The sequence below is a fragment of the Clupea harengus genome, chromosome 3 (genome assembly GCF_900700415.2).
Source record: "Clupea harengus chromosome 3, Ch_v2.0.2, whole genome shotgun sequence".
In the NCBI taxonomy this organism is placed as follows: Eukaryota; Metazoa; Chordata; class Actinopteri; order Clupeiformes; family Clupeidae; genus Clupea; species Clupea harengus.
Window position 1 is genome coordinate 6,590,240 of NC_045154.1, and position 27,704 is coordinate 6,617,943.

Here is a 27,704-nt window from a genome sequence, read left to right on the forward strand (position 1 = left end):
CAATCTGTGTAGGTTTTGGACTTTGTAATCTTAAACTGGTCCAAATTTGATGAGATAAGAAAGTCACTGGGTCCAAAACTATTTGACAACACTGAGGTCAGGAATACAGTATAGATTTTCAGTGTCTCCCCATGACATGTCCTCTCCTCATGTCATTTAAGATAGATGCTTGGATAAATAAGCACATTTTGAACACACTCATCTAGTAAGCGTGTTGGCAAAGTATGGGAAAAAGTAACATAAAGAATTGCTTCACTGACATTCTTGAAAAATGAATTTTTATGTCTTCAAGTATTCAAACAGTTAAATAAAAAGAGTTCTCAAGATGTACATAGTGAAGAATATACCCACAAATGTATGAATACATGATCCCGTAATCCTGCAAAGATGTGCTACAAAATAATCAAATACTTACAAGACATGATTTTAAAAACAAAAATGCTGACTGCTCAACTAAATGCACAGACAGTAGACTTCGGACAGCATACAGTGTAAAACCAACACACCCCAGAGGGGAGAACGTAAAGAGAGCAAAAGCTGCAGTTTCCTGCTGGTGATAAAAAAAGAAAATTAAAAAAAGAAAAGAAAAAAAGTGTGTTTTATTTAGTAATCCCTTAATTTTTTGGCAGTGCACAGCATGCACACTAGTCAAGACAATAGCATCCAGATACAAACTGGTGGTTGACTCCTGAACAGGATGAATCAAGTTTCTAAGGATCATTCTTTTTTTTTATGTGATTCAATTTCGTTTCATGGTAATCAAAGATGACTGCTGGTTGCAAACATTGACTTGCATATGTATATGTGAGGTCAGGCCAAAATTTGATGCAATGCACTGAACAATGAAATAAGAAAAGGAAAGAAAACTGAACATGTCGTCAAGGCCGTTGGTCTTGCAAATCTATATTTTTCAGAGCTGGGGACCACACAGTTTCTTGTGTTTAACACAGCACAGACGTCTCCACACAATTACATGAAAATTAGCACCTTTAACACTATGGTCTGCTTGGCTCAACCAGTTTAAGAATTCTGTGCCGTGCATATTGGCCTATCGCAGGATACCATCTAAGCCATGTTAAACAAGGCTTTCTGTTTCCTCCAAGTTGTTCCATACACTATATGCATGTGTTGTAATTTTCCCTATAGCTTCCTTTGCCACTTCAATGATATACTAATATATGTACATGTAGACACAGCCACAAAACCCTTGACTAAATTATTAGTTTTTGGGTAAATTCATGCACGTGTCCATTAAAAAGTTTCTTGGTGTATTAGTATTCCTCAACCTTGTCTTTAAACCCCATGGAAAAGAACTCAGGGCATTTGATAAGAATTGCACATGATAAAGCTTAATGAACGCTAACAAAATTATCTGCACATTATCAGACATGAATACATACCTGTACACTTTCTACAATATTTATAATTCATGGTACAGAACCAATAGAGAAGTGCCATCACTACGATTCATTTGTGTCAATTACAATTACAATTTCGATTTTCACTGTTTTTTGTTTGTTTTTACAAGCCCACTTCAATAACATGATTCAAATAAACAAATACATGATTGGAACAATACTCCAGCCCTCACCCGCAAACACAACCCATATCAGCTTATGCATTGAGTCTGAGAGACTGATCCTCTCTCCTTCTGGAGGAAATGTCAATGTCTATTGAGTCCTTGCCCACGATGAGCCGTAGGCGTTTCGCTGGTGGGAGAGGAATGAAGTCATCCTCAAACTCTTCGTTGTCAAAGTAGTCCTCTTCTTCTTCTTCTTCTTCTTCCTCCTCTTCCTCCTCCTCCTCCTCGTCGTCGTCGTCATCCTCTTCCGACGACGACAGCGAGTCTTCCTCGATGCCCGCTGTGCTGTGGCCGCCTGGCTGGTGCTCCAGCACCTCGCCCGCCTCCCGCTGGACGATGCCTGTGAAAGTGACATCATCGGAGTACGCTCGTGGCAGCGGCCCCCTGCCAGCCTTCTCACGCTTTAACTGGATCTTCAGCTTGGTGGCACTGTTGTGTCCAGCGTGGCCGTAGCCGTTGTTGAGTTTCGAGGGGACATACCCTCCTCCTCCTCCTCCTCCTCCGCTACCACCACGCTCCTTCTCATGGTCCTGGCTGAATTTGATGCTGATTTTAGAGGAGGAGGAGCTTCCACCTCCTCCTCCTCCTCCTCCTCCTCCTCCTCCTCCTCCGCTGCAGGCTCCAAGCGTCTCCACCTCCCCTGGCTCGGCCTTGCTACTGCTGCTGTCCCTCCTCCTGCGCAGCGTCAGTTTGGGTATGCCCGTGCTGTTCTCCAGGATCAGTTGAGCGTCATATCGTGTGATGCGCCGCTTCTTCTTCCCCTTGCCGCGCCGCAGGAGTTTCCCAGCTTTGCTGTCCGAACTGTTCTGCTCCTGCTGCTGCTGCTGCTGGTTTGAGCTCTGGTTCTGGTGCCGGCCTGGGAGACCTAGCAAAACCTTCCCGCAGTCGGCGACGTCGGCGTGCCGCAGGTCCGGGACATCTTCCTGGAGGAAGGCCTGGCCATACGGCCCGCCACTCTCCTCCAGCTTTGGGGTTTTCCTGCGGCGTGGGCACGTGCCCTTGCGTGGACAATGCGCCTCCAGACTGGGCACGTTCACCTGCTGGAGGCCAGGAATGCCCATCTGATCCCTCTCTGCCCCCTCAGTTTTAGGAACTACATCGCCCAGGGGCGGGCCCAGGCTGGGAGAGGATCCACGTCCATAAAAGCCTCCGCCACTGCCAGCATTTTCCTCAGAGCTGATGGAGGTCCTGGTTGACCTTCGAGTCCTGTATGACAAGGGCAAGTGGTCCTTGCGAGCTCTGGTGCCTTTTGGCGAGCTCTGATTGTTGTTTTCTTTTGCCGCCTTCCGTGCTGAGCTGCCTTTGATGGCCAGCGATTGTGCTGAACCCCGACGTGTTGTGTCTCTTTTAGGGGTGTCCTTGTGGCACATGCTGACGGTAGCTGCTCGGCTAGCGGACTTTGCCACTGGCCCTCGAGAATGTCTCCTTAATTTAAGCAAAGGCGTCTTGGCGGGCTTTGATATTAGTCTCTTTGGTAAACTGGAGCTGTCTGGGGAACGTAGTTTGGAGGATGAGGTAGGTGTTGGAGTGCTTAACAAGGTTTGTCTTGTTAACTTTTTAACACTAGGCTGGGATGTCCTCTTCCTTAAAGCTAGGTACGGGAAAGACAAACAAAGTCAGAAAAGTCGACAAACATGGCCAGGCTGCTTCTAACAGTGGCTAGAGAAGAATTTCTACTAAATATTTTCTAAACACATCAGTGAGACACTCTTTTCCCCAAAACAGCAGACCAGACAAGACAGAAATGTGGGCAAACACACACACACACACACACACACACACACACACCACATGACGAGTTCTTACATGGGTGTGAATTGGGCGTTTCCTGAGAATCTGTGTCCACACTGGAGTGTGCTGATTGGCCGTCCGAGTTCCTGTTACCCTCCCCCAGCTTCTTCAGCCTGTTGAGGCGTTTGTCCGTTTCCCTCAGGCCATACTTGCTGTTGATAACGGGAGCCTCCACTGGCAGCCCAGGTTTCGTTTTGAATGCCCCTGTGCTGCGCCTGTTATGCAAAACATGCGGTTGACCCCTCAGGAGGTTATGTGTAGTTTAAGAAATATATTAATGTTCTTGTGTTGGGTTAGGTTTTTTGATCCTTTTCATAGGAACACAAATCACTGACTTGAGTGCTAGGACAAAAAAGAAGATAAGATACCGTTCACAAGTGTAGCATTCACAGTATTCATTATTTTCCCCGAAGAATCCATCTCCGTAGTAACAGGAGATCTCTTCCCCTGGTTCGATATCCCTTAGAACCTTAACGCAGGCAGTGGCACGACCCGTTGACACAAACTGTCACAGAAACACACCAGTGAGTAAAGAGAATATCCTTCAAAGTCCACCCCCCCAATAGTCTGAATACACTGACAAGACTTAGGATGATATACACATGACAGATGAATAAAACACTTGGTTTATAAGTCACTTTAATTATATAATTCTTTAAGTGGTCATCTGTTCATCCTGGTCATCCAATCAACCCAGTCCATTTGGTACTGCCGTCTCATTTGTTTTCCTGACCTCAATTCACAATCATTTGCAACAGCATTTGTGTTTAACCTGACATTACAAACTTAGTTACATCCTAAATAGGATTTTCTGAACTTGTTAGCTGAACATAAAAAGGCATTACATATTCCTTAATATTCAAGCAACACTCACCTTGCAGTTTGGCCTACAATCTGTTAAGGAATTGAAGAAAGGATCATTACCATCCACATAAGAAATTCATCAATTCTCTATGTAAACTCTGCTCCAAAGGTTTTTTCAATCATAGTCAAAGTACATATTATATTGAAGGTTTTGCAGATAGATAAGGACTGTAGTCCTACATTAGGTTCACAAGGAAACCAGCACATAGAACGTCCTATTACGTATGACCACATATTGAAGTTTATGGCAATGCCAATACAATGATACTGTGGTAATCAGAATCTGATTCGGGTATTTAATGTGTTAATCAATGTATATATGTGTTGAGTTGTTGTGGGTATATTCTGGGAAACACACACACACACACCGTGGTTAATGAACGCTGCAGGTCCGAGCCAGAGCTGTGCGCAGTTCTTTCGTGTAGAGAACATGACGCTAAAGTCATTTTCCCCATGCCGAAGCAGCAACCTCTCCTCAGCTGCTGTCAACTCAGCGATGCAGCCCACCAGGTATTCGATCTTATCATTCCTCTTCCTGCATGGAGAAAAGTAATTTGTCTGCATTAAACAAATTGCTAGCACAATTAGCACCTTGAAATGTAAGCAGCTTTTTATATGTTATATCTGACAGATTTGTGGCTTGTAAATAAGAAGACCATGACCTCTTACATCTGTAGGCCCAATACAACTGCACATATAATGTACTGGTATGTGTAGTACGAACTATGGCTGAACGATGAATTGCATTTGCGATAAAATCGTGATATAAAACGCGATTTTCTAACCGCAACGTGCACGATTACAACGTGGTCTAAAAAATGTTTTTGCACAGTGTTTAAAAAGTGCATGCCTTGTGTTTATACTTACAATGACTTTGTTTAAAATACTTAAATGCAGTGGCAAAGCCACCGAATTGTTGTTCTTGTTTCTGTAATGAGCAGTTAAATACAAATTTAAAATGTGGGAAAGAATATTTGACACTAAAATGTGAAAAAAGAGGATAAAAAAAATTAATAAAAAATTGCATATTAAATCGCAATCGCAAATTGGGGGGGGGGGGGGGAATCGCAATTAGATTATTTTCCCAAATCGTTCAGCCCTAGTACGAACCCAGAAATGGAACTAGACAAGCTCTTATTTGTCCACTGGGATGGATAATGTATTTATTTTTCCTTCCCCTTTGACACTGTTTTGAGCGTGACTGTTAGAGAGGTAATCAACAAAATATCTCTAGGTGCATTACCATTCCTTTGTTGCTACAATTTTGGCTCCATTTTGCTCTGAAGAGTACCGGTTACATGGCAAAATTTCAAACCCGCTGTCTGAGGCGAACATGCGCAGATAAACATGTACCTGTTCCAAAAACAACAAGGGCAGTTCTCACTGTTCAGTTTACTGTTCAAGGTATATTTACAACATAACCCTAAACACACACAAAAAACAAACGATTACATTAAATATTTGGCAAATGCTTTACATGTTCTTTGAAGAGTTTTTCCTGGGTCTTGTTCTTGTTCGGAAAGTAGGGTTTTGTCCCATCTCCTGATGCAAATGCCTGGAAGGCTTTCTCAATGTCATCATGCTTTTTGAAACTCTCAATCATATCCTTCAGTTCCGCTTGTCTGGATGCCTTGACGGGCCGAAACCTGGAAGACATCCATTCAAATGTAGCACACGTATATTCAGTGCTTCAGTAACAATTTCAATCACAGTGCTCAATATTTATAAGTATAGTATATTTATAAGTATAGCATATTTGAGAATACAATGTATTATGAACTATAACATGAACCATACATGTCTGATGTGTGTGCTTTCTTCACAAAACAATACCAACAACTGCCAAGTCACACTGAGGATAAATCCTTCAATCTACTTCTTGTCTAAAGCAACTTGACCCACAACTACAAGACCTGATGAGGATCGTGCACCGTGAGTTGTTTTAGTGACCCCTTGTGAGAGCCAGACACACAGACCTGGTGTTCATCTTGTGTGTCTGAAAGCCCAGGTAAGGGTCCAGGATCAGGCTTGTGCTCACGTCATCATATTCACACAGCTCCTTGGCTGTCATTCCAGAGGCTGGGACATGCCGACGCTCAACGTCCATAGATGCATTTCCATACCCTGCTATCAGAAAAACCAACATGTTGTGACCAGATCTTTGAGACTCTGATAAACTGCATGTGTTTAAAACATAGTGTCACCAAAGCACTAGGCAGAATCTGAGGCCAAAACCAATACAAGTTAGTCTGCGGCAACATGAGAGAGAAGTAATAATGGAAGTGTTTCTATTTGAACGTATTTAACCATTTATTTTAAATTACAATGTGTGTCAAGCGGGTGTGTGTCAAGCAGCACAGGTATGGGTCCGGGCACTCACGCCGACTGGATCTTTTGCCGCTGGGGGTTCCCTTCGCTTGACGCAGGTGGGCTTGCTGTGTCCTGGTTTTGTTGGAGGGCTGATGGCTGGAGAACCTGCTGCCATGTCTCCTGCCATTCAGCACCATGTTCTTGGATTCTCCCATCTACTTCATTCCAGCTGGCCACCTGCTGAAGGTGCATTTAGCCTACGTGTGCTTGGCCCACCATGTGGTCTGATACGAAAAAAGGGGGTTGCAATGAAGATGTCAGATCTTTTTCTTGCTGAACTGAACAGATGTAGTCACTGAGAGTGCCTTCCTCAGCTGTGCTCTGCAACTATTCGTAACTGGAAATAAAGACAGAGATGTAACGTTATACGTGCTGATAAAGTTTACAGGCTTTAGCAAGTCAATATTGATACCAATCCTGCACAGAATACGGTTCTGAATTTATCAGTTCACTCCTGTTATTTTTATGAAAACACTCCTTGAAATCAGAAACGTTTTTCACATAACACAACGCTTGACTTCAATTAACATTTAGGAACTGTCAACAAAATCGTTTACTAGGCAACTCGAGACTTTATGCCTAGTCTGCCACCTGCTGGTCGCCAAGAAAACTCAATGAAATTGATCTATATCCAGTTTATCACTAGCAATCATAAACACACATTCAGTACAAAAATAGATTCCTAACTTTACACGAGTATAACTTTGCTCATAACCCAGAGTCAAGCGTGGATCATCAAAGGCTAGGGCTATAGACTGGAGTTTGATGCTGAATGACAAGAGTGGTAATGATAAACTAGCTGGCTAGCCAAGTTTGATGCTTAGTTTGGCAAGCTTTTGTTTATCAATCAATCATGGATGTGCAACACACAAACTCACACAATTGATACAAATGACTGGTGCCACCAATTAAGAGCGTTCGCTAACGCAGGATAAACGCTGTAACGTGAAATAACCGCTTAACTATCACTAGTAGCGTGTCGGCTGGCACACTGACTCGCTATGTTTTTCAAAAATGATAACGTTAAATATCCAAGGCAGCTAGCATTAAACTAGGCTAACTAGCTAACCGGCTAGTTACCCTTTAGGACAATGGAACTAGATTGCTACCAACGTGAACGGTAGCTTGACCACATCAGTAATTTCTTACAGCATCAACCGGGCTGTTAGTATTAATGGCTACTGGTTAATATTCTGATTATTCTCAATTACTTTTCTGACAAATGCTCCAATAATAGGCTACTTCACTGGGCCTGGAAATAGAAACCAAGCTACCTAGCTAGCTAACTCGACCCAAGTTATGCGAGCAAGCTAGCCACCCCGTTTGCTAATAATTTCAGCTAGCTAACGTTACCCGGAAAAAGAATCAAATAAAGGAATGATCAAGCCGATTAGACTGATCTGTAAATTTAATACTCACTTTACTGTTTATCCTGTGCTATAAACAACACGTCCCAAATACCACTGGATCTCAAAGCATCCTTTATAAAAAATACTATGGTAAACAAAAATGTCCAGAAAATTAACATTAAAATTCAAGATGGCTGCCAACTCTGGCTAAGAAAGATGGGACTACCTCCGAGAGAAACAGACCCGATGTTTTTGCATGGAATACGGCCTGCGTTTTGAAATGCAGCACTTGCCAGGGATTGAAGTGTATTTTTTTTAAGATAAACGCCAAACATGCATGGAGATACGACGAAATAATAGTCAATCATGTATATATCGGATGTAAACAAGAAACGCGTCTGACTCAGTTTAAATGCCTTTAAAGGCTAGTTTGTTAGCTAGCTAGCAGGAACGGAGAATTTGCAGCCAACCAGCGACGGGGGACACGATGGAGGTAGCCACCGCGTTCAAACATCTGTACGTTTATGATAAAATCCCACCTGGCTCAAAGTTTTTTATTATTTGTTTGGAATATTCTTTAAATAAGCCTGTTTTGAAGAGAACAATTATTTAATACATTTCACAACACACCATTGGCAAGCTCAAGTTGCTGGAACTGATATTATACTTTAAGGGGAGGACATATAACTAGGATACAACATGCAGCTTTGAGTCAAGTGGAAATCGAAATTGTGTTATGATCTATTCTAAACTGTGATTGTAGCCTTCATGCTCTGTCCAATTTACACTCAAATCACTGTGTTTTCATCAAATAACACTAACAGTAAACACTACAGTTTGCAAAGTCTGTAGGCCTGTTTGTACTAAAACCCTTAATTAACAACAAATGTCATATTTAGACGTCATAGGCCAAATTTAAAGCCCAGCTAATGCATTATTATAGGCTATCTCTTGGTAGTGTTTGGGAGTTAGATAATACACGTAACAGCGGTAGGTATTTTAAATATGAATACCTGTCTTCAGATACAGGTACTATTTGTAGTGGTTGTAATCAGAAGTTACATGGATCAGTCGAAGGGCTTACTTTTTAAATCGTCACTCAAAGTCAAACATTCCTATAAACCAGCGTTTCCCACAAGCTACAATTTCTCAAACCGACGCCGGGTCCACTGCAGGGAAGCTGTCGGTCCGCAGAGCCCTGTCACTGCCACAGTCAATGTTCGAATTCTGTCACTTGCCAGGTCCCCGCAACTTTAACTGAATGATCTTGCTTCGTAACATTTCATTCCTGCTACCCGAGTTATTGTTCACTCATGGCGTGTTCAAAGCAAACAAGTCTGGGTGCCTTTTTAAGGAAACAGCTAGCAGCTATGCCATTTTAAACGAAGAACCAGAGGGAAATAACATAATTTGCGTTTACTTGTAATTAGCCAGTGACCCCATTTATATTCAATTTAATTGTATTTCCAATGGCAGCAACATTCCAAAGCCAGTGTTTGTCATTTGACAAAATATGCTGAGCAACGAAGCAATAAACCATTGAAATGACGCAAAACACGATGATTCTGTAAAAAGAAAAGAGGAGAATTGGCTAATAAAACCAAAGTACTGAAAAACGTCATATTATTTCAGATCACATTTCAGAATACAGGAATACGCTTGTCTCAGAAAACATGCTTTGAGAATTCATGTCATAATGTCTCCCTCGTGTATCCTTTTTATGTATCATTTTCCCCTAGAAAGCAGACACATTACATCATTCATTTTTGTATTGACTGCATTATTTCCAGACAAACTGTTATAAAGGAAGTCAGATTTGTTAGGTTAGAGGTCAGCCTACATTGCGCAAAAGCTGTTCAAGTTCAGGTGCACCTCTCAGGGGCATCCTTTATTTTTTTTCCTCAGATTATAGCCTAAATAGCGTGAAAACCTCTCAAGTTTGTGTTGGGAATGTAAAATCAGTTTATCATGTTGCCAGTACGTTTTAAGCCAGTCATGGCTCCAGGTTTTTTGACACAGTATGCTAGGCATGTAACTCCCCTTCCTGATAGGTTTTGGTTAATAAAAAACACTCACAGTTTATAAATTAATTGGGCATTGTTAGTTTTGGTACTAATTCATATGCAGGCAAAACATTGCTGTTTTAGGTTATTTGACACAAACTATGTTAGTAATGTTTCATGGGCACATAGGCCTGCTGTAATGGGCTTATAATTATAATGATAATAATAATAATAATAACAACAAATTAATAACTATCTATCTATCAATCCTTACTGAAAAGGGGGTTTGTGGGTTGTTGTTGTTGGTGGGCCTTACAACCTCAACGTCAGACAACTGTTCCTATTTTTGTTAGCTAATGAAATGTAAGACAATGCTGATGTAATCCTAAATATTAGACATTACAAATTACATTTTAGGATATGTGTTCTGTAATTGGTTCTGTAATTGGTTCATTGGTAAAGAAGTGACTTAGCCTATTTCATACATTTTCCTACCTGCTTATCTCAAAAAGTCTTCCAGTGTTATGCAGTCCACCACTCTTTGTGTTAGTTAGAGCACATTATGGAAAAAAGAAAAATGTTGCACACACTTTTACCATTTAGATGGACTGGACATTCACACTGCTGCAGCCTTCTGATCTGTGAGTGAACTCCAGTTCCTACCAGGATAATATCACCATATGTTTTCTCACCAGCTTGACTATCAAAATTAAACCTCATATCCAGGGCTGCCCTGATGTTTCTTGTCAGAGACTCAACAACTTTAGAATCAGAATCAGCTTTTTTGACCTACTGTGTCGACATATAGGAATTTTGCTCCAGTCATTTGTGGCACTCAAGAAAGAAAAATATACAGATTGTATAGACGGTATGCAAGCAAAATACAGATAATATATAGATGATTGAATTTTTTTTACACAAAGCCGGTATGTGGCAGTGTAAACAGCAAAGGATGCATTTTTAATGGGAGTATTTGTACAGGATTTAGACAATATCAAAAATGAAGCAGGTGTAAATGAATAGGGCCTATATTTAAAGTGACAAAACAAAAAGTAGAAATTGCATAGCACATATCACTGGTCAGCTGTTAACGTTAACTGCCCTGTCGCACTGACCTCTGTGGCAATGAGGTGCTTTGAGACACTTATTAAAGACTTAATCTGCTCATCTCTGCATTTTTAGACCCCTTTCAGTTCGCCTATCGCCCCAACAGGAGTACTGATGATGCCATCTCCCACGTCCTCCACCCTAGCCTCTCCCACCTGGACATCAGAAAGAGGAATTATGCGCGCCTGCTATTCACTGACTACAATTTAGCGTTCAATGCTGTAGTTCCCCTTAGACTGATCTCCAAGCTCAGGGACCTGGGGTTAAGCTCCTCACTATGACCCTGAGAGTGCAAACCTACTGAGTTTAGGAGAGGGCAGGTTTTCTACTTTGCTCAGTATTGTTTCAGTATCATTTACATTTTACATTTAGTCATTTAGCGACTATATGTGCGACTTACAATGTATACACATTTTACATTTACACTGATGGCACACTGCACATCAGGAGCAATTAGGGGTTCAGTGTCTTGCTCAAGGACATTCGACAGGGAATCGAACTAGCAACCTTCTGATTACTAAACAACTTCTCTACCTCCTGTACCACTGTCGCCCCATCATAAACCAGTAAGTAAGACTAAAGACATAATCAGAGGTGTAAAGTAACAAATTACTTTTACTCACGTTACTGTAATTGAGTAGTTTTTTTGTGTACTTTGTAATTTTTAAGTAGTTTTTGAAATCGGTAATTTTACTTTTACTTAAGTAGATTTTGACTGAAGTATTGTACTTCGCTACATTGAAAATTACATCCGTTACTGAGTTAAAAAAAAAACATAGTTCAAGGCGGGAATTGCGCACCACAATTCTCAGTGCAGTGGTGGATGCTGCATAGAGTAGATGATGGAGTCATGCAAGGCGCCGGTACGGTGCCGAGTCACGAGAGATAGATATGGAGGAAGATGATAGTGCGGACTACCAACAAGCTGCGGACCACCTGCGGACCAGCTGAAGCACCGAACGTTCCGCCAGTTGAAATTAAAGAAGATGAAGAAAACCTGTGGCCACATCTCAGCAAGTAGTTTGCCTTCCAATGTAAAAGAGGCAACAGCTATATGCTGTGTAAACTGTGCCTAATCCGCCAGTCAGAACTTTCTGCTTATAGAAATTCATCTTCAAATCTGCGCAAGCATGTGTTGGTAAGTACAGTATTTGTCCCTTTCCATTAGTAGTTCTGACAGCGTTTTTGTCGTTTAGTTAGCTTTGCTCCATTAAGCAAAATATGCGTTTCATGGCACTAGTAGGTAGTAGCCTAATTTTGGCTAGCACTTGCAACCGCCCTGAGTATGCTAACGTCGACAGCGGTCATCCAATAGACTAATAATAATTCCATTCCTGTCTTCCATTCGTTTCAGGTCATAGCATTATTATGTTCAGTCTCTCATATTGTGTTAAAAACGGCAGATCAGTCATCAGCAATGAAATACACCACATAAACTGATATTAGGCTAATCATTTGGCTGCCTCCCATGCCTTGAAACAGAACAATGTGAATGCGCACACCATCGTTTTCAGACAGTTGGACAAGTCAATGTGTATGTCGTTATCTGCAATTTATCACGATGTTTAGTCAGATATTGATAACGATAAGTGGTGGCTTTGCAACGTGCACGTCTTTCATGTTCATGCTCAGGGGTCTCGGTTAGCAAGAATTGAGGATTATGAATTGTGATGCATGTAGAAATAGAAAATAATGCTATAATTCTGTATACTGTAGGTCTGTCTATGTATAGCTATTTCTGTGTTATGATGCACTCTTGACGGCAGCTCAATACTTAATTGTCAGAAATGTTGTTTGTCATTCTACAGGTCTAGTCTATGTCAGACAACACCTTGACCGGATGTTGGAGGCTGAAGCAAGTTGGACAACATTCATCAGATGAAGATGATGTATTTTCCTCAATGAAGTCCAGAAGGTCAGAAGGTACAGGGGAGTTAGAAGGGTACATAGCCTGTGTCTCAGTCAATATGGATCTGCTGAACGCCTTTCAGAATATCAAAAAACTGTCCCTGAAACTCAATACTGGCCTACCTGCCTCGGCTGCCTGCGAGCGACTCTTCAGCTGTGCTGGATTGCTGTTCAATTCAAAGCGAGCCCGGATGAACTCTACTCACCTTGAAAATCAGTTGCTGCTCAAACTCAACAAGAAGTTTGTAGACTAATGCTCTAAAGGTGGACTCAAGTAAAGTAACCAAAGTTTACAGTGGGGCAGCGGTATTTTAACTTTTTATTTTAGCTGTCATGTGGTTCATGTCTTGACATGTCCTCCCAAAAGTTCTTAAATGTTGTGTTGACATGTTTAATGTTTGACATGTTTAATGTCATTGCACTTATATTTCTAAAGATTCTCCTTTAATAAAAAATAACTAGTTTTTGTATTGGATTTATGACCCCTTGTCCTTTTTTGCACTATATAGGAGCGGCCCCCATCAAGTTGTTGAAAGTAACTAAGTAACTTTTACTTAAAGTACATTTTAAATGAACTACTTTTTACTTTTACTTGAGTAGATTTTTAGATGGGTAATTTTACTTGTACTTAAGTAAAATTTCATCAAAGTAATTGTACTTTTACTTGAGTACAACATTTCAGTACTTTTTACACCTCTGGACATAATGCAGCTGAAACTGGTTTCTCTCCCCTTTCAAAAGCCTACACACAGATATTGCATTCTATCCTGAGTGGATAGGCTATCAATCTGTCTGCCGAGAGGTCAAATATTTTATAGATCTAAATAGATTCTGTCCAGCTTAGAGTTACATTTTCCTCTTTTTTACATTCACTCATTCGGCAGAGGCGTTTATCCAAAGTGACTTGCAAGTTATGTACATCAAAGTTAAGGAGACCTGCTAAGCCACAACATCTCTGGCTATACGTATTGGCGGTGTTCATGATGTGCTAGGTAGGCATACAGTAGATGGCAGTAGAACCAAAATGAAAGAGGAAAGGAATTTGCGTGAACGCATCTTGATGATGTCATGAAGGAAGAACAACAAATCCTCCTAACTAAGCAGAGAACGTAGGCAACTTGCTAACATATCAAATTTCTAAGTTTACTACAATCGATTTGCTCTTGGCATAGTGAAAAAGACACTACGCACTTTGATGAAGTGTTAAAGTAATGGTCACAAGAGGGGCATTGTCTATTTACTCTATAAAATGCATGTTGCAACCTCTGTTTTGATTCAGTTTTATGACTGCTAGCACCATATCCTAGTTGGCTAACATAATACGCTAGGTTGCTAGCAGGGTATACAGGTAGCTAGCGAGCTAACGTTAGCTGTAAAAGCTACCGGGGTACCAGAAATACCGTTAGCCATTTCTCTACGGTGCTGTACGGTAGTTGCTTTTGACTTTGTATATCCAAGCTCACTGTTAAGAAATGGAAAATGCAAGAGGTAAGTTGCTATCGGTAACTGTCAAAGGGTAAAAGCCGGCCGGCTAACAATTTTGCTTTCAGCTTTGTCGGCTTTCTCGATGCCTCTTTTGTTTCAGTGTTGTGCTGTACGTCCTAGAACAACCGAAAGAAATGTTACATTCAAATGCCAACCTGTCCTACTGATATTATGTTGTACTCCTGGAAAAGCAGAGAGGTAGATCAAACGTATTTTGTTGTTACTGTGATCAGCAGCATAACACTTCAATTACGTTTGTCATGACTTCAATTTTTGTTGTTAGGTGTAACCAGACGAAGGGAATATGTCCTGGTAAGATCATGACATGGAAAGTCATCAGGCCCACTTCAGGTGAAACAACATGCCTCCAAGGAAGCGACTCCTTACTCCCATCAGTGGGAGGAGAAGACCGAAGACTGATGACGATTTCTTTCCCTTCAATCTTCTACCGGTGGAATGCCAGCTCCATGTTCTCTCCTTCCTCAGCGAGGTGGACAAGTGCAACTCAGCCCTTGTTTGTTCCAGCTGGAGTTGCCTGGTACGATCAGGGAAGCTTTGGAGAGTGGCAGACTTCTCACGACGTGGGGTTTTCCACATGGGCCAAGAAGGGTTGCTTGTGTCCAACCGAGAGTTTGAGCGCTGGAAAGCATGGGTCCACCATTACACCCATCACCTTATGTCACGCGGGGCCAGTCTTCTCACCCTCAAAGCCAGCTTTGATCTTGGGGACCAGTGCAATAAGTGGGGGGAGCTCCTCTCTCACCTGCTGGAGAATGTTCACTGTAGGGACCTCTGCCATTTAGACCTGAACTGGACATTCACACTGTTGGAGCCTTTGGATTTGCGGGTGAACTCCAGCTCCAGTTCCCACCAGGACAGCATCACCAAGATGGACCAGGTTAGTAACTTTCAGATCCTGCTTGCTAAATTTACCCAGAGCTGTCCCAGGATCACCAAGATGCGCCTCCACTTTGACTGGTCGGAGACGTCTGTCTCACTCATCAATCAGTTCCAGCACCTCCGTGTCCTGGAGCTTAAGTACTTTTGGGTCTTCAAAGGTGTCAGCCCGAGCACCTTGCAGACTTTGACCAAATCGCTGCCCAACCTGAAGTCCTTGACCCTCCACGTGCTGGTGCCCCTCAGGAACTTGGGCATCTCCTACACGCTGGAGTCTCTGTCGCTGGAGTTCTTGGACGTCTCTCCCAGCCGAGGCCTGGTTTTCTCTTGCCTCAACCTCCCAGCGCTTCGAGAGCTGCGAGCCAAGAAGATTGTGCGTGGCATCACTCTAGACCGCAGGACCAGGTTAAGGATACAGAGCCGGTGGCCTTGCCTTTACCATGTCCTGCGGGAGGGGACACCGAAGTTGCAAGCTCTTAATAACGAAAGACTTCTTCCAAATTGGAAAGAGCAGACCTACAGGGAGCTCACCTCCATCCTGCAGCAGTCCTGCTATTGCCTTCAACACCTGGATAGCTGGCTGTGGTGAAGATGCTGTGTCTGTCAACAGCTGGCAGATTGTCTTTATGGTATGCTGTGAAGGATTGTGGTTATGTTGATCAAGAGGAACTCTAATTGCATTTATATTCCTGTCATTTTTAAATAGTAGGATTGACCAACCCCTGCCCATTTAGGGTACTTGCAGAATTCCACCATTACAATATTGCTGTGGCAAAGTTCATTCCATATCATTACTGCTGATAAGATCAAGAATAGAGGGAAATGCCATAATGAGAGATGTAGGAATTGATGTATATAATTCTGTCACAGAAGTTTTTATTCTGTGTTTTGGAATTTAGCCTGCTATTTACCTCAAATTGTCGTAACTGAATCAGAAATTGGGAAACAATGGAACAAATGTATTTTTGGTCAAGGTCCAGGCAGTGGCGCTGTTTTTCATTTTATCTGATAATTCCACGAAAAATGATGTTTGGATATGTGGTCATTTTTATGGGTAATCTGTAATTAGATGTATTTGAGCGCTTATTCCTACATTAATATAATCAGATCATTGTGGTACCTTCCTTAACCATTAGAGGTTTCCTTAGATGGTTTCGAGGACCAAAACACCATGCCTGTAATTTCTCCTTGTGCTGACTTTTCACCAATAACAACTCCTTTAATGGATATTTGACTGATTTCTCAGAAAAATTAAGCTTGATTTACTGAAGATTATAATGACAGCCACAATAAACTGATGTCATTCAACTTTGTCTGGCCTGTTTTGTGACTTAATGTCTCAATATGTCTTCAGGTTGTCTGGCAGTATCAAACAAAAATCGTCTTCATTTGTAGTATGTATTATCTGAACCTCAAGAATGGAAGATTATATGAATTATGTATGATCTAAATCAGAGTAAGTGTGAACAACCATATCTGTACTCATCTCATGAATATTATTGACTTGTTTCCTACAGAGACTGAAGAGCATGGCTGACAAATCACCTTGCAGTGAAATATTTCCATTTACAATTTGACACAGCACCCTTGTGTTTTATATCACATACCTCTGTCACGTCCTATTTTGTTGTTGCTCCTGGGTTACAGGAGCCTGTGCTCACAAAGACCAATGCAATCTTTCAAGGAAATGTATCTCAGGAAAGTATTTTGTTGGAGCTAAAATTAAAGTACATCTCCTCATGAATGTTACATGTGTGATAGGAAACAGTAGTTATCATGGGAAATTATGCTTAATGTCTTCACAAGAGTTATTGATTAGGTTAAGGATCAGTTCTGAGAAAGAATGCTTCACATGAACAAAAACATGTATGGCCTTGCATTGGTCCAGAACTGTTTTTTCATTCACAGCTCTGTAGCCTTTAAATTATGAGTTATAAAAAAAGTGTTCTCTTACACTTAAGACACAAAGGTGTTTGCCAGTGCCACACTTTATTTTGGGTTAGGGGCATCAGTGGCATGGGTTGGGCTGAGTTTGACCACGCTAAATAATTATGAGCTAAATCTCCTCCCTGGCTATAACCCCCAGCCTCCTCAGTGAAACACATGCTCCCAATTTTCCCTCAAAACATCGTGGGCCCTGTGTTGTTGGAGTACAGATCTGTGAAGTACTCCCAGAAAATGGTCTGGGAACGTTGAAAATATTTACAGGGAGCTCGGCTGGGCTTGCAGCAGATACTTCAGTGGTTCCGGACAGCTGGATCTTTCATTAACCAGGTCGGCAAACATGTATTGAAGACGGACAAAGAGGATCAAAATGTGGATTTGTGTTTGGGGCTTTCTGTGTCTGTTAACTGGATTTACTACCTGCACAACTTCATGGGACGTCATTACGAACACAGAAGAGGACTTTCCTCACTGAATTTCACCCAACCCGCCACTAGAAGGGAATGGTAACCAATTCCAGATGTGGGGTGTGAGAGTAATGAAAACTGAGTTCACATGAATGCCCATCCACCTCCTTCTGCCTCACTCGCTGGTTGCCTTACCTTGGTTAATGCTTAATCCATGGAAGCACTTGGTGTCTATCCTTTCCGTAAATGAGCATTCGTTTTATGGGGGCTGGGGGGGGGCAGAGGTACAAGGTCTATTAAAGGTGTTGTTATATCTTCATAGGGAGTTGTTATATCTTCATAGGGAGCTGTGTCAGTCTGGAAGGTGCTTCGTCCAGATCTAACATGGCTAAAGAATTTTGCATATCCAAGGCCCTGGCCGTGGGCACGGTGGTCATGACCATGTCCGCTGTCGGTGGTATTATCACCATGGCCATCATTTATCAAATACAGATTGCAGAAAATGAACCTACACGGCCACCCACAACGCTACCGACGACGCCGATTCCAACAGGACCTCCGCCAGACCTGAGGCTGCCTAGAAACCTGGTCCCCGAGAGCTACACCATCTTCCTGAGGCCTCACCTTTATACGGAGGTCACCAATGAGACCAATCAAACTTTCGTTTTTACCGGGAACTCTACAGTGACATTTCTGTGTTTGAAAAAGGCCGGAAGCATTTTCCTTCACAGCAAGGACTTGGACGTCAAAAACCCAGTGCTAATGCGTCTGGATAAAAGTGCCATTCTGAAAGTCAAACTAAACTTCAATTATAGCACTGTCAATGAGACCAATTTCTTAGAAGTACAGCTGGATGATGGCAAATCTTTGGAACCAAATGGAACCTACAGCCTCTTTACCGAATTTGAAGGAAAGTTGCTCAATGATTTGGCTGGCTTCTATACAAGTCAATATGAGGTGGAAAAAGACAATGAAACTAGGTAAGGATGACAACATGGACTAACTATGGGTATGTTGTGTGTCTGTTAAAACACTGAAGACCAATGTGTTTATGTCATCTGAAATGTTGTGTTATTAATGAATTTTGGTTTTCATACCATGAACATAAAAAGCTAAACGGTGTGCCATCTTCTGATAATAACCCCCTTATTGCTTGAGAAAGCACCACTACAGCCAGTGGTATCAAGTCTTAAATGTATTTAAATGAAAAATATCACAAAATTGCTGGTTTAGTTATTATTTTGATCAAATATTTGTTTTCCTCCTCATTGTTTATGTGTCTACCATAACTCCTTTCAAACATGAACTGCCTTTCACTGTAGCAAGTGAGATGTACCAGACCATCCAGACTAGGAGTAAAATTCACTCACACAACTACATGAGGGAATACCTGGGAATACTTCAAGATTTCAAAATGCAGTTGCATTAAGTGTGTGTGTGTGGAGCGGAAGATTATTATGGGAACTTGTAAAATATTTAGCTTTCTACCAAATGAAACAAAACCCGCTGAATCTGCTCTGTGCACAGATATCTTGCTGCGACTCAGATGCAAGCCACTGATGCCAGAAAAGTGTTTCCCTGTTTTGATGAGCCTGACATGAAGGCTGTATTTCGACTCACCCTCATTCACAGAGAAGGCACTCAAGCACTAGCCAACTGGCCTCCAGAAGGTACAAATGTTTCAAAATAAGGGTACTGATTTCTATCTCATGGTTGCCTTAAAATGTAAACTAAGCATTTAGTGTATTATGTTTGTGTCTGACAATAAATAAATAAATGCCTATGATGCTCCAGCTTCTAGTGGCACTGGGATTGTAATCGATGGAGAGAGGTGGATCATGACTGAATTTAAGCCGACAAAGAACATGTCGACATACCTCTTGGCTTTTGCAGTGTCTGATTTCAAACCTAAGTTGAAACCAGGACTTGAAAGAGACATTAAGGTATATCATCTTTCTGCTATGCCTGAAATCTGTGGATTTGATTTTTTGTGACCTAAACAACTTAAAAGAGCAGAATGTATCACTGAATCACCATTAAAGCTCATGTCAGTATTTGTTCTTTTATGCATTACAGCTGACAAGAATTGGTAATGGGTCTAGGCGATTATATTGAAAATAATATTTCAGAGATTTACCTCGGTGACAATAAATCCAGGATAAATTCTCCTCTACTGTTTGAAAGAACCACTTTAAGAAATTACTTTGAGACAATAACTGTCTGACCCGTGTGACAAATATATTTATCTGTTTGAAGGACATTAATACTTTATTTTGAAACTTGTAATGGGGTGATTTCTATTACATTTTTATTCTTCATGATTTAAATTTTGACATAAAAACAATCACAACCTGACAATTTAACTCTAATAATATATTTTGGTTGGTAAGAGGTTTGAAATGATGACATCGTTAAAATGTCTGTTAATTGCCCTGCCCTAGTTGGCAGCATTGTCTGTGTCTGTGTCCCAGGGGATGTTCCAAATGGGATGTTCTTGTTTGTTTGTTTGATTAAGGTATGGGCTCGACCTGAAGCCATTGATGCCGGCCATGCAGATTATGCTCTTAGTATCACACAGAACATCCTGGAATTCTATGAAAGGGAATTTGAGGTTGCATATCCTGTGGGCAAACTAGGTCAGTGTCCATCAAGCTGAACAGATAAAGCAAATACTATAGAGAACGCCATGACACAGTGATGACTTCATAGCTTTATAAACATGTCTTCCAATTCACTGTATATATTATTAGAGTGCAAAGTTCAGGAAGATGAAAGTGTAAAAATGAATGCAAAGCACTGGCATTTAAAACTCATTACTTTTCCCCCACTCTTCTGTCTCCATTGATTACAGATCAGATTGCCCTGCCTGACCATGCAGCAGGTGCGATGGAAAACTGGGGACTGATAACTTACCGTGAGTCAGCTCTTCTGTTTGTGGACGGAGTTTCCTCCTCAATGAATAAAGAATACATTGCTACAGCGATAGCTCATGAGCTGGCCCACCAGGTATGACATATTTCAGTATAACTTAATAACACTCATGTGTCAGACAAAAAAAAATAATGATATTATGTTCAAAGCCTTGTGTCTGTATACAATATGCAACCCTATTGCAATTCGTATGCATTATATCTTATGGCTATTTTCAATGCAACATTATGTAATGTGTTGACAGTGGTTTGGGAACCTGGTTACCATGAAATGGTGGAATGAACTGTGGTTGAATGAGGGATTCGCCACATTCATGTCTTACCAAGGAGTGAAAGATGCAGAGCCGACCTGGGATACAGTAAACCTCATACATTTTTTATTGCAATTACAACTACTTAACTGTTAACTGCTCCCATGTTACTGACTGGAAAGGACCTGGGCCAGTGGTGGTCAAAAAGTCAACTATAACTTGTGATGACTATTTAGATCTGCTGATCTCCTATAAAAATCACCTATCTAGTAACCTATCTACTGATCCGTGGGGTGGATCCACAGATTAGTCAAAAACATGTCCTATCATTGAGCTTTTACTGCTTCGGGAGTGGTCAGTTGATAAAAAGTGTCTGCAGAGCAATTATAGTTATTCAGTGTATTTGATTTCTGTTCCTGTATTTTTCATGTAGGAAGACCTATTTGTGGTCAACGAGGTCCAGAATGCTTTCCAGGTGGATGCCCTGGCCTCTTCTCATCCTCTTAGTTCCAGTGAGGAGGAGATTCAAACGCTTACAGAGATCAATGAGCTCTTTGACTCGATCACTTACAGCAAGGTATGAATCTGACCAAGCATCAAGCACCAAGTGCCAGTGAAAGTCAAACAAGTGAAAATAGTCGTTCTCCTGTCTCACCCTGTTTTACATGGGAATGTGTGTTTGAACTGTATAGACTTTTTGAAGTGAAGAAAAAACGCAGCTTAGAAGTCATAGTTGTGTTACTACAATGTGAGATAAATAACCGGACACATTTTTTTTTATTCAAAAAGCTGAAAACAGTTACAATATAGTTTCTGTAGTATATGTCATAACATTTCCTGTATACATCACCCAGGGAGCTGCAGTGTTGAGAATGCTGTCACAGCACATAGGCCAAACAGATTTTAAAAATGGCATAAAGGTAAGTAAGGCTGTGTTGTGTTGTTGGGTTAATAGAGTACTGCTACATTATCCTTTATGTACATACTGTATTACTGCAGTGAAAGGCAAGCTTTTTTCCCATTTTAGATGTATCTTAAGGCTCTGCAATATACGAATGCCGATCAAAATGACCTGTGGACTCACTTACAGCAGGTAACAATACATATTAGTACTTTTTATTCTTATGTATGTGATGGGAGCTGATCAAAATAGTAAGGGTATGGTACCAATCCAAGTTTCCAATATTTGTTGTAGAATAATCTAACTGTATTATAATAACGGATCAAAGTCAAAATATGCATTTCTGCAAAAACGTGTATTAGTTGCACTTTTTGCAAGTAATTTGCTTTAATGCTTCAGTACTTTATTAAAGCCTGTATCTTTTAAAGGTGGTTGATAAAGACTCCAACGGAATAAAGGAATTCATGAGCAGCTGGACCAAGAAAGCGGGTTACCCCGTTGTCATGATAAACACCACCAATGGAGAAATATCCCAGGAACAGTTTCTCCTGAACGGAACATGGAACCAGGAGTGAGTCTTCAGCCAATTTCCTTCCCACAGAGAGAGACAGAGAGAGAGAGAGAGAGAGAGAGAGAGAGGGAGAGAGAGAGATAGAGGGAGAGAGAGAGAGAGAGAGAGAGAGAGAGAGACAGAGAGAGAAAGAGAGAGCGAGAGAGAGAAAGAAAGAAAGATCCCACCATAACTTGGTCTTTATTAAATGGCTTAATTTGTATAATATGATTATTTTCACCCCATAATGTTAATCTTTGACTTTGTGTTTCAGAGTTATATGGCATGTGCCCATAAGTGCAATGGCAGGCGATAACCCCAATCTTTTGAAAGGATTTCTACTTAAAACAGCAGGCCCGGGTAAATGAAGCGCAGTTTAAAAAAAATGATCTTCTGTAAAAACTGTTTTGGGTTTGGGTGATGACGTGGAGGTTGTGGATCATGTGGATCATGAATGTCCATTTATGTCTCAGTGGTAAAAACGGAGATGAAATCCAAGGAGTGGATCCTGGTCAACTATAACTGTACTGGTTATTACCGTGTTAACTACAACCTGGAGAACTGGCAGAGACTCATCAAGCAGCTGGAGACTGACCACCATGTAAATAGTGTTCATCTGATCATCTGTTGGGGAGCATTGTTAAGGGAATACCTTCACAGGATTCCCTTTCAACCACCACCTTACGCAGAGCTCTACCCTGTCTTGCATGACTATCATGAGTAATGTCCAGTCATGTTTTCGCTTTGAGCCCCTTCCACCCCAACAAACAAACACACACACACACCACACAAACACACACACTCACTCAAGACGGGTGCATATTGAGGGGGGGGGGGGTTACAGCATTAAGGGGAGAAGGCCATTTCAGGACAATATGTTCACAGTCAGGGGTTTTATTGGAACACTGCATTGCATTGTGGGGCAGGGGGCCCCAGTGTCCCAGATAGGGGACAGCAGCATGTGATCGAATTCACAGATGTGTAGATTACATGACAGATGTAGTTTTGCTAGTATGTTAGCATGATAGCAGTAGCAGGTACTACTGAGAACTTTGTATGAGCTTAAGTGTTTATTCTCATCTCCTCTCACATGTTTTTCCAATTTGCAGGCAATTCCACCAATCAGCAGGGGACAGCTTATTGATGACGCATTTAATCTGGCAAGGTGATTTCCTGTTTTTTCATACCTACAGTATCTCATACTTGTTTGCTTCATTCCTCTTCTGTGTAATGCTGGATGAAACCTTCTTTTGAATACCAGAGAACAAATCAGTTAACTCATCTTTGTGCTACACCGGTATCCTGACATTCTCAGGATACACAAGTGATTTTCAAACAAAATAATGATGTGATGTTGTGGCCTGTTCTGTAGGGGCAAATATGTGGATGTGACACTAGCACTGGACACAACCAAGTATCTCGGAAATGAAACGCAGTACATTCCGTGGGAGGCTGCTCTGAAAAACATGGAATATTTCATCCTCATGTTTGATCGCTCTGAGGTCTATGGACCAATGCAGGTTAGTCATGCCAGTGGTTAAACCCCCAGATAGTCCCTGACTCTGGAACAGCCCTGATCTCCTACTCTGATTTGGTCCTCATCATCACAGAATCAGTTAATCAGGGTCAGTCTCATTTTTGCCATGGAATATTAATAAATGGTGATACATTGACAAAAATGCCAATGTTTCTCTTACATACCAATTACAGGCATACCTGGAAAAACAGATCACACCACTTTATAAACACTTTGAGAATAACACAATGAATTCTACAGAACCAGAGAGTCACACTGCACAGTAAGTATCTCAACAATAAGTTGTTTTTGCTCATTATGGATTCAGCTGGACTAGTCAAGTCAACTTGTTCTGGTTCGTCTCCATAGGTATGCCCAGTTGGAAGCCGTTTCAATGGCGTGTGAAGTTGGCTTTAAAGACTGTATTGACATGGCTAAATGGAAGTTCGAACAGTGGAGAAAAACCGGCACGAACAGGTACATTCTCTCTCTCTCTCTCTCTCTCTCTCTCTCTCTCTCTCTCTCTCTCATTCTCTCTCAAGAAAGACTTGAACGAGCAAATATTAAGTTGTGATAACATATTTTGATAACTGCAGTTTTCTAGAAATTGAATATGACTTGGAGAATATTTCAGTGACCACTAAATATGTTACTGCTGTCAAAAACATACTGCAATGCAAGGTTTCTTTTTGTCTGTACAATAGAAACCCATTTAAAGTATATGCTGTAATAGTGGATGCTTGTCGACAAGCAAACACAAATGACGAGTCCAAACCATTTCCATTTGCTATCTGATTGTTGATTTTTCATATATAAACCCATATAAATGATCTGAATAGCAACATTGTTCTTGTTATCACAGTATACGCCCAAACCTTAAGTCCAGTATTTATTGCCATGCCATTGCTGCTGGAGGAGTGGAGGAATGGGAGTTTGCCTGGGAGAAGTACCTGAACTCCACCATCGCAACAGAGAGAGATAAGCTAAGATATGGCCTCTCTTGTACAAACCATATCTGGCTTCTGAACAGGTGAGGGTGGTAGCTCCCAAATGCCTCTCTCCCTACTGCATCGCTATCAGTACCACACCTAATAACAGTGATTTCACCCAACAGATACCTCCAGTATACTCTTGATTACACTAAGATAAGAAGGATGGACACCGTGTCTACCATCAACTACATTGCGAGCAATGTGGCTGGTCAAGCTTTGGCTTGGGATTTCGTCCGGGCCCAGTGGAAGTATTTCAGTGTAGAGTGAGTGTCCCTCCACAGTGAAATAATGCGTCCCTCAGTCAGTACACAATGCGACTGTTACAAGTCATAACACCTCTGTTGCTGTTTGTCTAAAACAGCTCAGCAGCATTTATACCAACCCCTCACCTGTAATAAATCTTGTAATGTTGTAAAAGACGAGTTCAGTCGGACAAAGGTTACTTTAGAAAAGAAAATGTCACCACTTCCTTGGCTCCTGATTAATTTGATATCAGTTGCTAGGCAATGTATATATAGCTGTAAATGTTTGTCTGTCGCTGAAGCGTGAGTAAAAGTAATTTCCTCCTCGCCCTGCAGATATGGTGAGGAGATTATGTTCCTTGGGAGTCTAATTGATGGGATCACTGAGAGATTCTCCACAGAGTATGAACTTCAGCAGGTGAGGTTCCTAAGGCTGCCAAGTCACCTCAATGGTGATGTAACTTTTAGTCAGATCAACAAAACAGCTAATTTTTCTTGTGCGGTGTACACATGCCTCTTCTTTGTGACTCACTTCATGTGGGACAGCTTGGCAATGTTTGGGGTCTTGGGAGAGGAAATTGGGAGAGGTAGATGTAACCTGCATCTGGTGGTCATTAGCTCACCCACAATGATACTCCGTATCGGGCCAAATGTAACACGTGTTTGTGTGTGTGTGTGTGTGTGTGTGTGTGTGTGTGTGTGTATGTGCATGTGTGTGTGTATGTGCATGTGTGTATATGTGTGTGTAGCTGAAACAGTTCCAGAGGGACCACACTGAGGACTCCCTAAACTCAGCATCCAGAGCCTTGGAACAAGCGATTGAGAGAACAGAGGCCAACATTAAATGGGTGGAGGAAAACAAGGCCACAGTTCTTGACTGGTTCCGAAGGGAATCGAAAAGACCTTAAACCAAATTTTACAGGGCTGCTTGACCAAACACATAGACTAGACAGAAACATTAAATTCAAAGCAGCTGTTATGAGGCAACAGTATTTCAAATGTAGATGGTTGCCTTTAATACCTAGAAAACTCATGATCATTTTAACCAAGAGACCTTCGCAGCTGACAAAGTTGTAGAATAGCATGATTAATGATAGCAGATGTTCCCAGATATAAAATCCCAGATAACTATATAACCATATATTAGCCATATATTTAAAAAACATATTCTGCAATTTTTCCCAGTCCTGTTGCAATGAAAATGAGCTGCTCCAAGATATATTTCAAGATACCCCATATGTCATATGTGCATTTCACTATATGCTTTATCAAATACCACATACAATGAAATATATATAGAAAGACAGATAGATGGAGAGGGAGAGTGACTAATTTTGTATTTTTGTAATCAAATCAGCCTAATATATTCATTGAGTTTGTATTTGACTGCTTTGAATGGAATTACATCCAAAGAAAGCACTTGCTGAACTCAAACAGAGTGCAATAACTAAGCGAGTACTATTTTTTTGTCATTGCCTGGCTATTTTTACTTTTTTACATGTTTAATCAACTGCATATGCTATTTCTTTCAAAATGTATAAATAAAGAAGTGATAGTGTTTTAAAAAACCAGTGAGTTCCCCTGGTGTGAGTAGATATATCTATCTGAAAAGCACAAGCAACAAGTGCCTATTAAAGAGGATCTAGGCTAGGACAGAGTGTACTTTATTGATCTCTGATGGGAAATATTTGTATTGCCTTAACATACAAAATCACAATCAACAGAGACAAAATCAACCGAGACTCTCTAGACAGAGAACTAAACACATACAATTAAAACACTGTTTGACTTTCAGCAAAGAACAAAATATGTCAATACTGAAGCCATAAGGCGACACTGTCAATTCGTCTGTGGTGAGGGCGAATTTATTTATTTTGGTCTGAGGAACCTAATTGTTCACTCTGGATGAAATTGTAATGTGAAACCATCCAAAAAGTATTGTTCTTCATGTCACAGACCTGGTTTCTCATTTTACCCGTCAGTGTTCTTCTCTCCACTCACCATCAGCAGTCCCCAGCATTCAGACATATTTACCAGCAGCGTGTACGCTTGTGACTGTGAGTTGACAGCCGTGAGTTGACTTGCCAACTGGCCAGCTCCCATTCATCAAAGACTATAATTTGACCATTATTCACTCAGTCAGTCACTGTTATGGAACTGCCTCCATACCCTCTCTGTAATATTTCTCATAATAGAGAGAAGAAAACAAGAACTACTACGCTACATCTGGACCCAACCCTATTCAATATGTTCCACATCTAAATGTCCATTAGGGAAAATGCATCAAATGCAATATTATCAATGCAAATTCACCAGACTCAGCAAACACGGACTTTTCCATTAATGTATTTTTGAGGTGAACCCGCAATGTTAGGGTTATTGTCAGATTTAACCCAACTTTTTAAAAGTAGTACAAATAATAATTAATGATTAAATGTGCAATGTTTTTTTTGTTGTCCCTCTATATCAACCATAATGTATGAATTCTTACGATTCACGATTAAATGGTAATGCATACCAATATTACTGTGCTTTTTATGTATCTTTATTCCTGTTTCAAGTGATTTTTCTGTATTTGTTTGCATGAAATTTGTATTTGCATGGAAAACACAAAA

General features: G+C 41.0%; 3 protein-coding genes across 6 annotated transcripts; 2 read left to right on the top strand and 1 right to left on the bottom strand.

Annotated features, from left to right (window-relative positions):
* Nucleotides 1–261: 261 nt before the first annotated feature.
* kmt5b (lysine methyltransferase 5B) lies at nt 262–8,406 on the bottom strand. Of its 2 annotated transcripts, none has more exons than XM_031564407.2 (10): nt 8,183–8,406; nt 6,618–6,831; nt 6,214–6,364; nt 5,715–5,883; nt 5,481–5,590; nt 4,606–4,772; nt 4,248–4,267; nt 3,742–3,878; nt 3,389–3,588; nt 262–3,173 (listed from the first exon to the last, which is right to left on the bottom strand). In XM_031564407.2, exons 2-10 carry the CDS (start codon nt 6,760–6,762, stop codon nt 1,615–1,617), a joined length of 2,658 nt encoding a protein of 885 aa, XP_031420267.1. In that variant the 5' UTR covers nt 6,763–6,831; nt 8,183–8,406; the 3' UTR covers nt 262–1,614. The 2 variants fall into 2 exon arrangements, with proteins under 2 accessions (XP_031420267.1, XP_031420265.1); XM_031564405.2 differs by having other exon boundaries at nt 6,618–6,944; nt 8,027–8,406.
* Nucleotides 8,396–16,735, top strand: si:dkey-12e7.1 (uncharacterized protein LOC557553 homolog). Of its 3 annotated transcripts, none has more exons than XM_042707498.1 (2): nt 8,396–8,472; nt 14,743–16,735. In XM_042707498.1, exon 2 carries the CDS (start codon nt 14,821–14,823, stop codon nt 15,943–15,945), a length of 1,125 nt encoding a protein of 374 aa, XP_042563432.1. In that variant the 5' UTR covers nt 8,396–8,472; nt 14,743–14,820; the 3' UTR covers nt 15,946–16,735. The 3 variants fall into 3 exon arrangements, with proteins under 3 accessions (XP_042563432.1, XP_031420269.1, XP_012687878.1); XM_031564409.1 differs by lacking the exon at nt 8,396–8,472 and adding an exon at nt 13,900–14,083; XM_012832424.3 differs by lacking the exon at nt 8,396–8,472 and adding an exon at nt 13,902–14,462.
* A 1,299-nt stretch (nt 16,736–18,034) lies between these two features.
* Nucleotides 18,035–27,615, top strand: anpepa (alanyl (membrane) aminopeptidase a). Its single transcript, XM_031564408.2, has 20 exons — nt 18,035–18,687; nt 19,235–19,377; nt 19,502–19,650; nt 20,223–20,343; nt 20,559–20,713; nt 20,883–20,996; nt 21,322–21,465; nt 21,743–21,808; nt 21,916–21,981; nt 22,218–22,360; nt 22,614–22,699; nt 22,813–22,940; nt 23,449–23,504; nt 23,712–23,859; nt 24,050–24,138; nt 24,225–24,332; nt 24,718–24,885; nt 24,970–25,110; nt 25,426–25,507; nt 25,839–27,615. The coding sequence occupies exons 1-20, from the start codon at nt 18,092–18,094 to the stop codon at nt 25,995–25,997; spliced, it is 2,862 nt and encodes a 953-aa protein (XP_031420268.1). The 5' UTR covers nt 18,035–18,091; the 3' UTR covers nt 25,998–27,615.
* The last annotated feature ends 89 nt before the right edge of the window (nt 27,616–27,704 follow it).

Bases quoted from the DNA above. Each gene is read 5' to 3' on its own strand.
- kmt5b (XM_031564407.2), bottom strand. From the start codon at position 6,762: ATGGGAGAATCCAAGAACATGGTGCTGAATGGCAGGAGACATGGCAGC. The intron at 5,591-5,714 runs GTAAAGCATTTG...TTTTTGGAACAG, and splicing joins AAAAACTCTTCAAAGAACAT to GTACATGTTTATCTGCGCAT. The intron at 3,589-3,741 runs GTATCTTATCTT...TTTGCATAACAG, and splicing joins GAATGCTACACTTGTGAACG to GCGCAGCACAGGGGCATTCA.
- anpepa (XM_031564408.2), top strand. From the start codon at position 18,092: ATGGCTAAAGAATTTTGCATATCCAAGGCCCTGGCCGTGGGCACGGTG. The intron at 21,982-22,217 runs GTAACAATACAT...TATCTTTTAAAG, and splicing joins TGTGGACTCACTTACAGCAG to GTGGTTGATAAAGACTCCAA. The intron at 24,886-24,969 runs GTGAGGGTGGTA...TTCACCCAACAG, and splicing joins CATATCTGGCTTCTGAACAG to ATACCTCCAGTATACTCTTG.
- si:dkey-12e7.1 (XM_042707498.1), top strand. From the start codon at position 14,821: ATGCCTCCAAGGAAGCGACTCCTTACTCCCATCAGTGGGAGGAGAAGA.